Source organism: Cornus florida, unplaced genomic scaffold, assembly GCF_030987335.1.
Source record: "Cornus florida cultivar Cherokee Brave unplaced genomic scaffold, ASM3098733v1 CherokeeBrave_3.0.0_Hap2_Chr10, whole genome shotgun sequence".
Taxonomy (NCBI): Eukaryota; Viridiplantae; Streptophyta; class Magnoliopsida; order Cornales; family Cornaceae; genus Cornus; species Cornus florida.
The window spans coordinates 54738165-54753957 of NW_026775580.1; the positions used below are offsets into that span (position 1 = coordinate 54738165).

At 36.4% G+C, this 15793-nt stretch overlaps 1 protein-coding gene across 9 annotated transcripts in view; it reads right to left on the reverse strand.

Moving 5' to 3' along the window:
* LOC132276287 (pentatricopeptide repeat-containing protein At3g57430, chloroplastic-like) overlaps positions 1 to 13965 on the reverse strand; it is a 29265-nt gene extending 15300 nt beyond the window's left edge. Inside the window, exons 1-9 of one of the 9 annotated variants that reach the window (XM_059777650.1) lie at positions 13706 to 13723; positions 7316 to 7392; positions 5637 to 5744; positions 5376 to 5490; positions 4010 to 4755; positions 3757 to 3888; positions 3171 to 3260; positions 2809 to 2932; positions 2146 to 2469 (exon numbers count right to left, since the gene is read on the reverse strand). In XM_059777650.1, the coding sequence (XP_059633633.1) occupies positions 2146 to 2469; positions 2809 to 2932; positions 3171 to 3260; positions 3757 to 3888; positions 4010 to 4755; positions 5376 to 5490; positions 5637 to 5647 (1542 nt within the window). In that variant the 5' untranslated portion in view covers positions 5648 to 5744; positions 7316 to 7392; positions 13706 to 13723. Of the gene's footprint in view, positions 1 to 2145; positions 2470 to 2808; positions 2933 to 3170; positions 3261 to 3756; positions 3889 to 4009; positions 4756 to 5375; positions 5491 to 5636; positions 5745 to 6377; positions 6886 to 7315; positions 7393 to 7647; positions 7873 to 8018; positions 12360 to 13705 lie in introns of those variants that run through there. The other 8 variants (XM_059777648.1, XM_059777644.1, XM_059777643.1 and 5 more) reach the window with 8 other exon arrangements.
* Positions 13966 to 15793: the final 1828 nt, after the last annotated feature.

Genomic DNA, 15793 nt, shown 5'->3' on the forward strand with positions numbered 1-15793 from the left:
GGGAATGTGGTTAGATAGGGTAGCCTATTCAAATATAAAGTCAGAATGTAATGGAGAAAGTTCTACTGCAAAAGCTACAGCTTTTCCTACCCAGTTATGAGGAATGTAAAACAAAACTGTTGAAAGTCCACATATTGTACGTTCAGACATGTAAAAAGCATTGTGTTGGTTTATCCTAATTACGTTGAGTTCCTGATTTATATGCTCTTTTGATGCTAATCTTAAAGAGAAACAAATAGAAGAGATAAGAAGAAATAATTCAGACAGCTAAACTCTGTGTTGTGATACGAAAGTGTTCGATATTTTTGGAACACGCATATAGAGCATGAATTGCTAGGTGTTACTATTTTCTGGTAATTAGAGGCCCAAAACATAGCTTGCTAGACCAAACCTAGGCTATAGCTGAACATTCCTAGGCAATTGTCAAGTACGTCTCACATATCAACTATCAGTCAACTAAGGTTGTTAGGTAAGTAAGGTTGTTGGGTAAGCAAGGTTCTTTGCCCAAAGCTAAACATCATCCCTAGACAACCACCATGCCTACCATATATCAATAATCATAGTCAACATGTAAATGATGAATCTTTACGTATGATTTTCTTGAGCATAGAAAATATAATTGTATGGAAAAATCAAACCAAAGGTTTATATAGATTTTTTAGGAAATTGGACCATATTTTAAAAACAATACATTCATAAACACATTCAACATGTCATGTCCTCAAAGTGTTCTAATCCATACAGCATAGAGATAATTAATTTTTGAGATTTGTGAGTTACAAATTTCATGTTAAAATCATATACTATTAGGTTTTAACTTCTTTTTTTTTTTTTTTTTTTTTTTGATAAGTACCATTAGGTTTTAACTTTTAAGAGTATCATTATTACCTAGTGTGGTCTTCATCAATTGGGAGAGTTGGGAGGGATAGACTGGATACAAACCTTACCTTAATTATTATTTGCTAGTGACTGCTCACAGGATTCAAATGGCATTTTCATATCAGAATGTTAGATTCATTTATCATTTTTAGTAAGTTAACACAGGCATGCCTCCCTTTTGGGATGGCAAAAGAAACAATTCAAGCTATGCAACTAATGGAAATATCCCCTCCTGTCCCGAAGTGTCCAAAAAGAAGTGTTTCTTTTGAAAGGTCAATGTGACAAAATGGATCTCCTAATTTTTTCAAATTTGAACAGTTGTCTAAATTAACAATTTATATCCTAAAATTTTTAGAGGGTTAGATTTAGAATTTCAAATGGAGAAATGCATAAATCTCATGTCCCCTTTAAGTTGGAGTCATCAAAAGTGGTATTTATTTTGGGAATGGAGGAAGTGTTAGATTTACTACTCATAAACTAATGTTTTGTTCTCTATAATATAATTCTATTTAAAATAAATGCATTCCTTTGCCATCGTGCCCATGCCATGTCTATGTCCTTTTTAAATATTTGCCATGTCTGAATGTACATATTATGTTGTGTCATCTATCCATCCTCATGCTTCATAGGTCATTCACATATCGTGCCTTGAATTATTCCAAGCCCTTACTCTGTTTAATACTTTAGTGCCAGCTCACAAAAAATAAACAAAGAAAACAACTCTAGTATGTCAATTGTAAAGGCCTGCAAAGCACATCCACTCAGTGTCAAACACCACAAATCACTTTGCAAAATTATTATCCGTTCCAAATGAATTCAGTGGTATGGATTTCCTAGATTAGAACTCTTGTGAATCCAAATCTAAATAAATAGTTCATTATTCAAATAAAACAACTAGTCCACTAGTATCTCTATTAATTGAAGGCCATTTCAAACAAATTGTTACTGTTCAGAGCTCTATTATATATGTTGGGCTGCTTCAGCTATTGGGTTTATTGTTTAGCATGATATCACGATGCTCTGGTTTTGGAAGGTCTTAGGTTCAAGTCTCTCCAGCAGGAGATCTTTCCTTTAGTGTGTATTTGTTTGCACTGTATTCTACTTGTATGTCCCTCCACATGCAAGAGAAGCCTCACATATAGTAGATGGTTGAGAGCTTAATATATGTCGTTGGATCCGTTCAGTAGCAGTATAACACATTTAATGTTGCATATGCACATCAAGTCATATAAATCTGAAGAAAAGTAAAAATATAGTTTTGCATACCAAGGCCAATGTTTTTGTTGGAGGGAGAATAATTTTGTCCAAGCTCCCAAATTTCCCAAACATCTTAGCCAGCTCGCCTTCAGAAGAACCGTAAGGCAAGTTCTTCACCAAAATAACATGGTTGCTTCTTTTCACACCTTCAGTTTTCCCAGCGGTGTATTCCTCTAAAGATGATATATTAACTCCAGCATTTACAAGAGCCTTTTTTGTTTCTGCAATAACTTGAGTTTCTCCCAAAGCAATATGTACAGCAAGATCATCAGCTTCTCGGTCAAGTAAATCACTTTTACTTGCACCAAATTTCCTAGCAATGTTTTCAACAACCTAATAATGCCCAAAAATAATATGAAAATATGATTGAAATCTCAGAGCAGGCCACGAAGCAAATGCATAACTGAAAGAATAATTGCTAACAAGGCTCTGGTCCATAAATAATACAGTCAAATTTTATGTTTTGTTTCAACTCCACATAACAGTGATAAAGAACAACCGGCAAATCCATAACTGAAAGGATAATTGCTAACAGAGGTTCTGGTCCATAAATAATACCGTCAAATTTTATGTTTTGTTTCAATTCCACATGACATTACTAGGAAATGTAAAAGAAAATCTGAAATACACTGAAATTAATCTTCCCAATACTATAATTGACTTGAAAGATACCGTATCAGGGCGCATGAACAAACTGTTCCATGCTTGTGTATTTCCACTGGCTTCAGATTTCTTCTTCTCCTCCTCCCTCTGCTGCTTTAACTTCTTCGAAGATTGGTTCACAGAAAAATTGATCCTATAAAGTGGTTGAGGATTAAATATAAGCTCCTGCTTGTTTAAGGGACGCGTTCCCCTTTTGAAGGCCTTTTTTTTAATTCATTATTACTTATCAAAAAAAAATATATAAGCTCCTGCTTGACTTAAACCACACGCACACACAAACATAGCAAAATTGCAACCTTGGAAGGCGAAAAAAGGTTAAATAAAAATGCAACCTTGGAAGGCAAAAAGTGGTTAACATATTTCCCACTTACTCTTGTTTCTCAGGAGCACTTTTTTGCTTTGCTGGCATAATATGCAATAACCTGCCTTGAAAAATTGAATTGTCCAGCTCTTCTAATGCCCTGAAATAAAAAATAAAAAACAATGATGATTATTGTAAAAGCACAGACAACATAGATCACATCAGAAAATGGCCAAGATCTAGACATGCTTGTCCAGCATGTTAGGAAGCACGTAAGAACTTAAGACATTTGTATTCATATTCCTCAACACAAGATAAGATTATGAGGAAAGATACCAAGTCTATGACCTCATCAATCAAGAAGTATATGAGGAAAGAAGCAGCTTGGCTCGTGTATTTTACCAATACATAGCACATAAGCTGCGTATTATTAACACAGCATTTTGGCAATATAAATTCTGGTTGGTTTACAGGGAGTTGGGGACCAAGTCTCAATACTGAAATAAGTTGATCCTCAGAGTGCAGCATCCAAATCCTCACAATTTGAGGCATGAAAATCAGGGAAATAAGCTCATAAAGGTTGCAAATCAAAGCACAAATGTCAACCTAAACATGAGGATATTACAAATCTTGAAGCTTTAACCTAGAAGCAATACCTAGCTGCAGATTCTGGAAGCGCATAAAGAACATAAGCAATTCCCTTGGACCGTTTGGTGTCTCTATCAATAACAAGATGTACCTGTGAGACACGACCGTACTTGCTAAAATGCTCTTCAAGCTCGTCCTCACTGAAATACATAAAAAACCATCAAAGTTTTTAGAATAATCAATCAGCACTGGTCGCCAGAATAAAAAATGAATTCATCTCACATTGTATGGAAAATATGTAACATAAGACAAGGAGCCTACGTGGCAGTATATGGCAGATTACGGACGAAAAGACGGGCAGTCTCTAAAACATTTCCTTTCCCATCTTTTGAACTTGATGGATTATCCAATTCAATCATTTCATCATCAAATTCTTGAGAAGATCCCTTTTCAACCTCCTCTTCAGAAGCATCTCCTTCAAGGGAATCATGTTGTCCCTTAGGATCTATTTTATGAACATCATGGCCCCCATGGCTTTTCTGGAAAGAATTGTTGCCACCATGATCGTTGTCATCATCATCCTCATCATTGTCATTCTCATCATCACCGCTTTCTGAATCTGACCATTCTTTCCTTACCCTACTTTTGAAGTAATCCATATCCGAGATAACTTCAGCATGAGACAAATTGTGTGGTCTCTCAGCTGCTTCACCGTCTGAAGACCCATCATCTCTTTCATTTAACTCAGCCTGCACAAGAGTTGATTCCTCTTTGCCATCCCCTCTTTCTAATTTTCCCTTTTGCTCAAGAGGGGGAGCCGTCAACGAATCATTTGCCCACAATTTTGACTTAATTCGGGGCTGCATTACCTGAAGGAACTCTTGAAGCTGAGGGTCATTATTATCATTTATATTTTTACTATCTTTTTTTTCTCCTTTAGAATTTGGAAGGCCCAGACTTTTAGGGCCAGTAACCTTTTTTCCCTCTTCCGTTGATTTCTCTTGTTTCTTCAAAGAATGCCGACTCCATGGCCGTGGAACATTTGGATCCCCCACTTTACGAGCAATCTGGCAATATGCAAACAACATTTACTTCTAAAATGTTAAGGAAAATACATATTGAATGTGTAATATATGTTCTTTTCAACATTCAGTACATTAAAATTATCTTGAAAGAAAGCTTATGGGTTTTACTAGCCTCGTAGTTCAAGCCAAAGCCATTCTCTTATGGGTCAGCATCTTTGTGTATTTGCGCACTCAATATATCACAACAAACAAAAGACTTTAATAGTTCTCACATGGCATGCTACAAACACTCAAACAGATTGCTGAGTGTCACTATTTTTTGTCCGACTTGATGTGCTTCCAAATATTCACTATATACTTAAACCCATTACGAAACAACTATCATGTGTGCATCTTTTTGAGCTTCAAGAATTGCCATATCACGCTAATAGACTTCTAATTAGAAAAATACAGTCTTTTAAGTATATGTTTGTGTGTGTGTTTGTACCTATACGCATCCAATTTACTATATTCATTCTCGTTTCTCCAATGTTAAAAAAGGTAGAAAAGTGGGAACCGGGGTAGCAAAAAATTCACAGTAACAATATATCAAAACTACATTAATAACAATAGAAGAAATTTATCAAAACTACATTAATAACAACGAGAATTGAGACTCACACCTCACAAGTAATTCTAAAAGTATCAAAGTAGGAATTGTTAAAGTATTTCAAAGCTTCCTCAGCTTCATGCTCAGTTCGATACCCTATAAATCCGAATTGCCGACTCTTTCCATCTCTACACAATTCAAAAATCAAACATTTATTATTACCCAAACAAGTTCTATAACACACCGCACATATATACATAATATATACATATATGTGTGTGTGTATATATATATATAAAATGAAAAATCAGAACAGCAATTGGAGAATATATACTTGGTGCGCATGAGCTTGGCGTCAGTGACTTCTCCTTTCTGAGAAAAGAATTCTCTGAGGCGATCTTCGGCAGCGTACTTGGGCAAATTCTTCACACAGATTTGAGACCTTCACAGAGAAAATTTTTATATTCAGTTTTAGAGAGAGAAAACAAATAGTAATGTTTTGTGATTCTAAAGTAGCTTTTGAGTATTCAAGAAAGGAAAAATAGTTGGTGAAGAAGCAAGCACTCACATCGTTCAAACGCTCTTCAATCACTACAAATTGATTGTGTGTCTGTGTGTGTGTTTTTGTGGGAGAGAGACGTTGCGACGCTGAGAATTGGGGAGTTGGAGAGAGGGTTTGAAGGATACCTGGACTTGGGTCGGTTGAGCCGACCTTCAATTTGGTTGGACTAGGGCTTCAAAGTTGGGCTGAACTTAAAAGTGGAGTATTATTCAATCCAAGCCCAAATCAAATCCATTAGGTTAGGATTTAGGAAAATCATGTGGGCTCGTACTTAGAACCGTAGGTTGAGCACATTAGTTACGTGTGACTGATTGAATGCAAGCCTAAGCCCAACTATGTGTTAAAATTTTCAACTGTCATCTATTTTTATGTTTTATTTATTATTTTAACCTTGAAAGAAAAAATAAATTTATTGAACTCCTCCGTAAAAAGTTTTGTAAATTATATTGGAATTCATGAATAATTAAATTTGAAAAAACAGAGAAGAAAAGAAAGAGATATAGAGAAACGTACAAGGAAATCAATTGTTTGAGTGTTGTTGGATTTTTGGTCGCCGACCAGTGGTCACTGGTTCGTGTTGCGCGTCGTGGGAATTGCCTCGTCGTCGCCGATTTTGCCGGTTGGGAATGTTCAAGTTAGGTCGTGGTTATGAGACTGATTTAGGAATAGGGCAATGGGCATTTTGTAACTAGTTGCAAAATGGGCTATGGGCATTTTAGTTAGACGGGCCTATTATGGGATGCACACAGGCTGTTTTAAACTTAAAAGGTATAAATTAACAGTTGGATTGGACTGGTTTGGGCTGAAATATATATATTTTTTAACTACATGAAATATATAGTATCATTCCTCAGAGTTCCAACGACAGGGGCGGAGCCAAGATTTAATGTAAGGTGGGGCCGGAGTGTGCAACATTGTGGAACAAAGACATAGCTCGCATTTATCAAGTAAAAATGCTATATCCTCATTAACTTCACTAATCAAAACCAACAAGAACAACAAATTATTCCTAAAAAAATTTTGGAAGATTGTAAAAAGACATGGTATTTACACCATGTTGGTTTTTATTTAATAAATAATGACTTCAAAAGATTTTGAGTTTTATCTGTGTTTATAACTAATACTGGTATATGACATGGTGCAAGTATATAACTATATATTGCATCAGTTCTAAATCCTGAGGGTTAAACATATGATATGCATAATTGATATATAAACAAAAACAGCCTGAAGCACTTTCCGGGAAAAAAAAAAAAAAAAAGAAAAAAAAGAGCCTGAAGCAAGGCCTGAAACAGGGTAGCGTGCATTCATGAAAAATGTAAACTTCAAGTCCTTTAACATAAAAAGCTGTTTCTAATTTGTGCATCAAAGACATGGAATGGAATCAAGATATATATATAATCTATTAAATAGTTCCAGGCAAGAATTTGTTGTTGACAAAAAGACCATACTTCTCTGTTCATATAAAAGAGATCATCATGTTTTTGATTTGTAGTTCAATTCCCCTCAAATGTATAACTCTCTCTCACTGGAAAACCACAGCAAAAAATAAAAATCAGACTAGACATAGCTCACATTTAAAGCTCAGATGTTGAATTTCAGAATAAAAATTGGAAAAGAATTCCATCAAAAGGAGAAATAAAGCAAAATTTCAAATAATCAACTTCATTCATCATGAAGAAATATAGCAACAATGGCAAATCGCAAGGCAAATAGCAAGAACAAAAAACAGAGAGAATGGCAAATCGGAAAAAAAAAATAAAAAATAAAAATAAAAAAAGACCTTTTCGATAGTCTTCCAGAGTCCCAGACCATGTCCTAGATTGCAATTTGCATCCTCAGCAAAGTGGTGGTCCAACAGATTGTCAGTTTGTGTGAAGCCTGAAGGTGGAGGAGAATGCAGATTCAGGAGAAGGTGAAGAACAGAGGGTTAGGGCAAGAGGGAAGGGAGGAGGGAAATTTTGGTTGTGCGCGGTGCCCTAATTTGAGGGCTGATTCAGCTGAATGTTTTGGGGGTGGGGGGGCCAGGTGTAGTAAATCATATATATATCTATATATATATATATGTATACTAATAAAATATATATATATATATATATATATATATATATATATATATATATATATATATATATATATATATTTTTGGGGGGGCCAGGTCCCTGCTGGCCCACCCCTCCCTCCGCCCCTGTCCAACGAGTTTTTAAACGAGTTTGTTTGTGAACGTATTTGAGCCGATCTGATGGTTGTTTGAGATTAATTCGTTTACGAAACGAGTTTGAAAATTTTGTTTGAGATTAGTTCGTTTACTAATCAAACTAACACTACCCGAACTTTTATCGAACTAAGTTTGAACTGTTAGACAAACATTCGGCTCTTTTATTTTCCCACTCATACTCACTTATGTTCCAAGGGAATTATATTTTTATAGCCCACTCCGCGTATTTATGTAAGTTGAGGGGGCCAAAAGCCAATTTTTTTATTTTTATATGGAAAAGTTGTCAAAAGCCAAAATTGATATCACAAGAGGGATTGATAGTCGTGGAGATTTTTTTCGCATCTCGCGCAAGTAAAAATTATAAGATTGATGAAAACAAGTGCCTCTGCTTGTTTTTTATTTTATTTTAATTTATTTATTTTTGTTTTTGAAGCTTGTAGAAAGAAAGACGAAAGAAAGACGGAGTAATAATTTTATTATTTTTTCATAATATATTCTCAGAAATTCCTTAACTAGAAAAAAAAAAAAAAAAAAAAAAAAAGAGTTCGTATTTCAATGCCACATTAGGGAACAACTTGAAAAAGGAGAAGCTGGAAGTGATAGTTATTTGAAAATTTAATCAAAGGGGTTCTTTTTTTTAATATATATATATATGTGTGTGTGTGTGTGCGCGCGCGCGCGCATATTATGTGCTTCACTTTTAGTCACTATTCACTAATTGATATAAGAGAAATTATTGGGTATCCGAGATTCCTGACAATGTGGCACTCGTCATCTCGACACACATCTGATGCTCATTATTTAAGAATTTGAGAGAATGTGCTTCATAAAAAGAATGTATCAATGAACTATAAAATGTAATAACTGAATTAACCAATTATTTGGACCATGGTTCGCCGCGACTCTTTTTCAAGTCTGATACGTGATTTGTATCGGCCAGTTTACACTGCCTTTGTCCGCGTCCGTTATATCGCAACCATGACCGATACTGCGAATCATGATTTCGACCATCGAATATTATTTAAAATGTTATCAAAGGATTTTATAGGAATAATCTAACAAAAACTAGTTATATTTTTACTCTAAATTTTAATTTTTTGTAGGTATTGTGGTCGTGCAACAACAAGGGTTTCAATTTGTCCAAACAAAATATTCGAAGGACTATTACTTACTGTATAGTAACTTATTGAACAGTTGACCATTGCTACCTTTCAATTTATTCAAAAATAAAAAAGAACTGAGCCTGAGACATCCAAATTTTGAGAAAAGCATTATTGATCATCCACATTTCACAGATTGCAGGAAACAAAGAGCTACAGCAAAGCATTTACTCCAATAGCCCTCCCAATATGTGATATTCCTTATATTTCACAACTTAAAGCTACAAAAACTGCTTGCCAATAAATAAATTTGCACATACTAATCTTGATAATACAAATGAAGTGATCAGTGTTATGTTACAGCTTGTTGGTATTTGAATCTCCTGAAAACTTTTCCCTTAATGTTGGAAAACATTGGTTTGGACGCGTCCTCACCAATAATCCCCACAGGAGCAGGTTCCATCCTTGAAATGATGGAACCTCCTCACATCCCTCACAATAATCTCCCTCTCTACAATCTTTGAAATAAACTTGGTAGCAGCATGGCAATCATTGCAGACTCTAAGGTTCTTGGCAACTCTAATGGTGGTGCCGGGAGGCGTGTTGAGGATACCAAATGCTATTGCTAGTTTCTCACTATGCCCACATAGTAGATTCTCCTTTTCCACCTCACCAACATTGTGTAGAACACAAGAAGTGTCAGGAACATAACCCTCTTTTCTCATTCGCTCTGACAACGTTTCGACGAAGCTATAAAGCTGCTCGGTTTGTGGATGTGATGCATCCCCAGCCATGAACTTATGAACCTCATCGCCAAACTCAATCCAACTGCACCCGGGTTCTTTTCGTACTCCCATTTCCTTCATGTTCTTTCGAATCTCTGTTGCTTTCTCCCAGAGTCCGGCAGATGAGTAGATATTAGAGAGTAGAACATAATGGCTAGCCACATTTGGCTCCAATTCAAGGAGATTCTTCGCTGCAATTTCCCCAAGTTCTACATTTTGATGGATTCGACAAGCACCAAGCATGCTACTCCAAGTGCTTATTTTGTCAACTTCAGGAGGCATCGACTTAATGAGTTGATAAGCTTCGTCCAGCTGACCTGCTCGACCAAGCAAGTCAACAACGCAAGCATAGTGATCTGCTGTAGGCTCAACTCCATAGTCATCTTTCATTTTATGAAACAAGTTACGGCCTTCTTTTACCATCCCAGAGTGACTACATCCAGCGAAAATTGCAATAAATGTAACCTCATTAGGCCTGACTTCCCCACCCCTAGCTCCGTCTGCCACCATACTCCTAAAAAGTTCTAAGGCTTCTTCTCCTTTCCCATGCATCCCGTAAGCCATGATGATCACGTTCCATGTGATCACATTTCTGTTGGGCATTCCATCAAAAATTCTCATAGATAAGTTCAAGCAACCACATTTTGCATACATGTCAACCAGTGCACTGCCCACAGCAACATCTGATGCCAAAGCATTTCTAATGGCGTAAGCATGAATTTCTTTCCCCTTAGCTAATGCTGCAAGGGTGGCACAGCCAGGAAGGATTGACATGAGTGTTATTGAATTTGGTTTACAAGGAACTCCTTTTTCATCCTCATACTCATCCTTCTCCTCATTCTTTGCTTCTTCAACTCTTTGCATCGCATGCAACAGAATAAGTGCATCTTCATGGCGTCCACAAATAACATAACCTGTTATCATTGAATTCCAAGAAACTATATCTCTAATCTTCATGCTATTAAATATATTTTCTGAAGTTAGTATCTTTCCCATCCTAGAATACACGTCTATAAGTGCATTTTGTACATACGGGTTCCTTCCGAAACCCAACTTCATTACATACCCATGCATAACTTCTTTGTCAGAGAATGCTTCACAGTGCACACAAGCTGGTAAGACACTTGCCATTGTTGTGGGGTTAGGAAAAAGTCCTGAGACCTCCACCATTTGCAAGAACAACATTAAGGCCTTCTCATAAAAGCCATTTTTTGTGTAACCAGCAATCATAGCATTCCAAAGCCCAAGTTTTCTATCTAAGATACCATCAAAAACTTTACGACCACTTTCAATCTGTCGGCAATTGCAGTACATGTCGACTAAAGCACTACCGACAAACGAATTCCCTATCAAATCATCATTTCTCAAGGCATAAGCATGAATTTCCTTCCCAACATCTAACAACTCCAAATTGGAGCATGCAGGGAGAACACTCGCCATTGTGACCCCATCAGGCCTAATTCCTTCAAGAACCATAAGCTGCAACAAATTCAATGCCTCATAAAAGCAGTTGTTTTGAGAGAATGAGCTTATCATTGTGTTCCAGGAAACCATATCCCGATGCTCAAACAACTCAAAAATAGCTTTCGAGTAATCAAATTTCCCTTGTTTGGCATACATAGCCATTAATGCATTGTTCGTAAATGTTTTCCAATCACCTACTCTCAAACTATACCCATGCACTTGCTTCCCGAGCCGCAACCCATCATTCTTACTCAAATTAGAACACGCAAGTGCCATACTCACCAAAGTAAACGAACTGGGCTCCATTCCCTCCAATTGCATTAACTGAAATGCATCCAATGCAAGCTCCCACTCCTCAAACCGACACAAAGCAGAAATCATCGAATTCCAAGACACTTGGTCTTTCTGAGGAATTCTATCAAACACTTTGAGCACATCACCAATATCTCCACATTTTGCATACATATGGAGAAGAGTATTGCCCACAGTCACCGAAGACGAACAGTAATCAAGTTTGGCAATGGCGGCGTGGATCTGCTTGCCGTAATTCAAGTCCTGAAGGCCAGTGACAGCCTTTAATACTGCCGGAAAAGCAAAATTGTCGGGTTGGACACCGGCCATGGTCATTTCGTTATACGTGGAAACAGCTTCTCGGAATTGATTCAATCGGGTGTGGGAACGAAGGGCTTCGATCCATTCCGATCTGGGTTTTGGAGAGGTTTTGGCGGAGATGGAACTGGTGGTGGTGGGTTGAGGAGTGTGTTTTCGAGAAGTCGGTTGCTGGGTTTGGAGGGAAGAGAGGGAATGTGAAGGTTGCAGGGATAAAGAGAGAGGGGAGAGAGGCTGTGTCAAGGAGGACATTGCAGGGCCGGCCCTGAGATTCCAAATATTTTGAGAGGCCCTAGGCGAACTTCCAAATGTGAGGCCCCTGGGTTTCACAAGCGCAAAAAAGAATTATAAGAGTGCGAAAACACGATGTTTTCAAATTCTATAGCTAATATAATTGTGCCCCTGTGTATTGTGCATAAGACAACTAACCAATAACTATAAATTTATCACCACCAACAAATAATTGTGCACTTGTACAGTGTGCCTAAGACAACTAACTAATAAGTATAAATTTATCACCACCAATAAATAATTATGCGTCTGTGCAGTGTGTTCAAGACAACTAACTAATAACTATAAATTTTTATCACCACCAATAAATAATTGTGCGCATGTGCAGTATGCATAAGACAACTAACTAATAACAATAAATTTATCAATTAAAGAGTGCAAAATTTTCACAGGCACAAAATAAAAAATGAAGAGAACAGAAAATTGCAGCTTCTTTTACATTCATTGTTTATATAGCTACTAAAATTTGATGATAACAGATGACAAAAATATGTGGAGATGAGGTGACTAAATATATATATATAGGAGGCTGAACTTGTAGTACTGAAGAAGTAGTGGAACTTTTAGGTTATATGTGGCATCCACTATCATATATAGTTTTGCCTTTCACTCTTTATATTAACTGCACTACACTTTGTGTGTGTTTTTTTTGGGAGCCAATTACCCGCAGTGATTGATTGATCATTGCTACAGAAGACCTGTGCAAATTAATAGAAAAAACCATTAACTTTTGTTTTGTTAAAGCCTGCTCTTGATTTCCATGTGTTTGTACATTCTGATGGCAAGTGCTTTGACAGTATTATTAACTGAAATTCTAGCTGAGCCAACTTCAAATAACATCAATAATGGTGGTATGTATCTTCATATAAAAATAAAAAATAAAAAATAAAAACCTAAATTTTGCACTTTTAAGTATGAGCATAATTTAGAGATCGAAAAAGTTAATTATTACCTCAACCCACTAGAAGGGATCCTTAATTTTCGTGGGATTGAATGTGAAAAAACAAAAAATTATGAGGAAAAGGGGTATGGTTGCTGCTGTTGTGAGATTGGAGTGGACTTGGGGAGAGGAAAAAAAAAAGTACCTGCCATAGATTATGGACTCGATCGCCATGAAAGACACATGTAGAAAGGCTCAAATTTATTAAAATACTAAGAGAACCATAATACATTCATTCAGCCTTTGATAGCCATCACACACAGTGACACACAAAACCCTAGCTACTTTTCACTATTGGAACAAAGGTAAAGGCCCGAATCAAACAAACCGTTAGAACAAATCAAATGATGAGATGAACGAAAGAAAGAAACATATATAAAAGATCGATTCACGCAAAAGGAGAGAGAAGAGAGAGAGAGAGAGGATGAACATACCTTGTCACCTGAGGCGATAGCGGAGGCTGCGGAGAGTCGAAGCAGATTGTATCGTCTGAAACTTGCCCTAACTTATTTTTATTTTTTATTTTTTCCATCCCCTATGGGCCATAAAATTTGAGGCCGTCTAAAATCTGAGGCCCAAGGCGACGGCCTTGGTCGCCTTGGGCCAGGGCCGGCCATAGCACAGACTCACCTGCAAGGCTTGATGGTTCCACTAACATCACATAGAATCGTCATATGCTTCTTTCTACTTCGAAGCCGATTGTGTCGTCTGAAACTTGCCCTAACTTATTTTTATTTTTTTATATTTTCCATCCCCCATCCTCAAACTCAAAATTTGAGGCCCTCTAAAATTTGAGGCCCAAGGCGACCGCCTTGGGCCAGGGCCGACCCTAGGACATTGGTAGTTATTACAGTTGGTTGCAATTGAAACTTTTCTTAGAAATATAATAATATACAATGTCTTCGGACAAAATGATAAACTGATTGGGCAATGGATAAGAGTATAGAAGCATATCTAAGTATTTATTAATACGTGTCGGGCTTTTAGACGACCAAAAAAAAAAAAATTACCCAACTTTGAAGCATTGCTAAAATTTGAGTTCAAAAACAAGTTTGAGTTTGAAGAATATTTGTACAAATAATGTGTCAAGAGGTGATTCTAATTTTTGAAATGATAGTCCTTGCTTATACGATATTTTATACTACCTTGCACTATAAAATCGAACAAGTCAGTACCACAACTATAAAAAATGTGCAATTTGCCCCTGGCAGTCATTTCTGGCTAACAGATGGAGCGTGTTAGTTAATAATTCCATAATTACCCTGCAATATGACCGTTGTAGCCCTGACTTGCTCGATTTTGTAGTCTAGGGGTAAAATACTGATTTTTGATAGTTGAGGGGGATTTTATGTTTTTTTGCCAAATAAATATTCAGACTAAGATACTAAGATGATAAGCACTCTCGGTATTAAAAAAATCATTATAACCCGAATATGCTAATATTTTCTCAATAAATTGCCAGGTTAAAAATAAAAAAATAAAAATAAAAAATAAAAAAAAGCTTATATAATTTACAAAATTAAAGAAAAAAAAATTTTGATTCTTCTTACCCCCAAAAGAAAAAAACGATTCATATATTAAAGATACAAATAGAGAAAATGATCCTTATATTAAAGATACAAAACTCCTACAGGAATCATTCATTTCCTCTCAAAAGTTTGACAAAAATACAGTGCACTTCTAGACAAAGCCCATTTAGCCTTAGTTTTAGATCAAGCTGATGTTGTACTTCTCTTGTCAAGGTTTTCGTCCACAAGAAATTAACCCACTTGGAAGGAGGAAAAAATCCAAAATAAGAGAGACAGCATGCCTTGCACTTGAACAGCACCAACAGTCAGTATTTCAAGTTCGTGTCCATGAATTCCAAGCCTTGTGCATCTTATTTGCAAGATATCTAACTCCATGAACAGCACCAACAGTCAGTATTCTAGAAACAGCCTGCCTTGCACTTGAAATCATAACCCTACGCCTCACAACTTTTTGCATGCAATCAGCAACCTCTTCCCTTGAATTAATCATAACTTCGCGTATAACTTGACCTACAAAGACAATGTGATGTTAATGCAATCCAAACAAAATTGTTGCATCAGATACCCATTTGGAAATCTGCATATGAATTTAAGAAATTTTTTTTTTTTTTTTTTTTCCCCACAAAGATAATTTGAAGCATATGGGAGGCTAGAACTCTTAAATCGGGGAATATTTGGGTTTCATTTTCCTATCAATCTACACCATCAGAGTTGTTGTTCATACCAGATTTACCAACTTTTTTCTCTTCTCCTACTCTCATCCTCATTCGGCTTCTGACCGTCGCCAGAAGAATAGAAACAAGGGAGGAAACTGCAAATAAACTAGAATCTTGGTGTTGACCAATAGGAACATATCAAGACAAGAGTGCAATAATGAACTTTTCATGCCAGCTACACTGCTTTTATATGATTCTACTAGATAAAAGTAGGTAGAGTATCATGTTTCAACACTGAAATTACAAATATATCCGTGGCCTCACTGGAGTCCCTAAA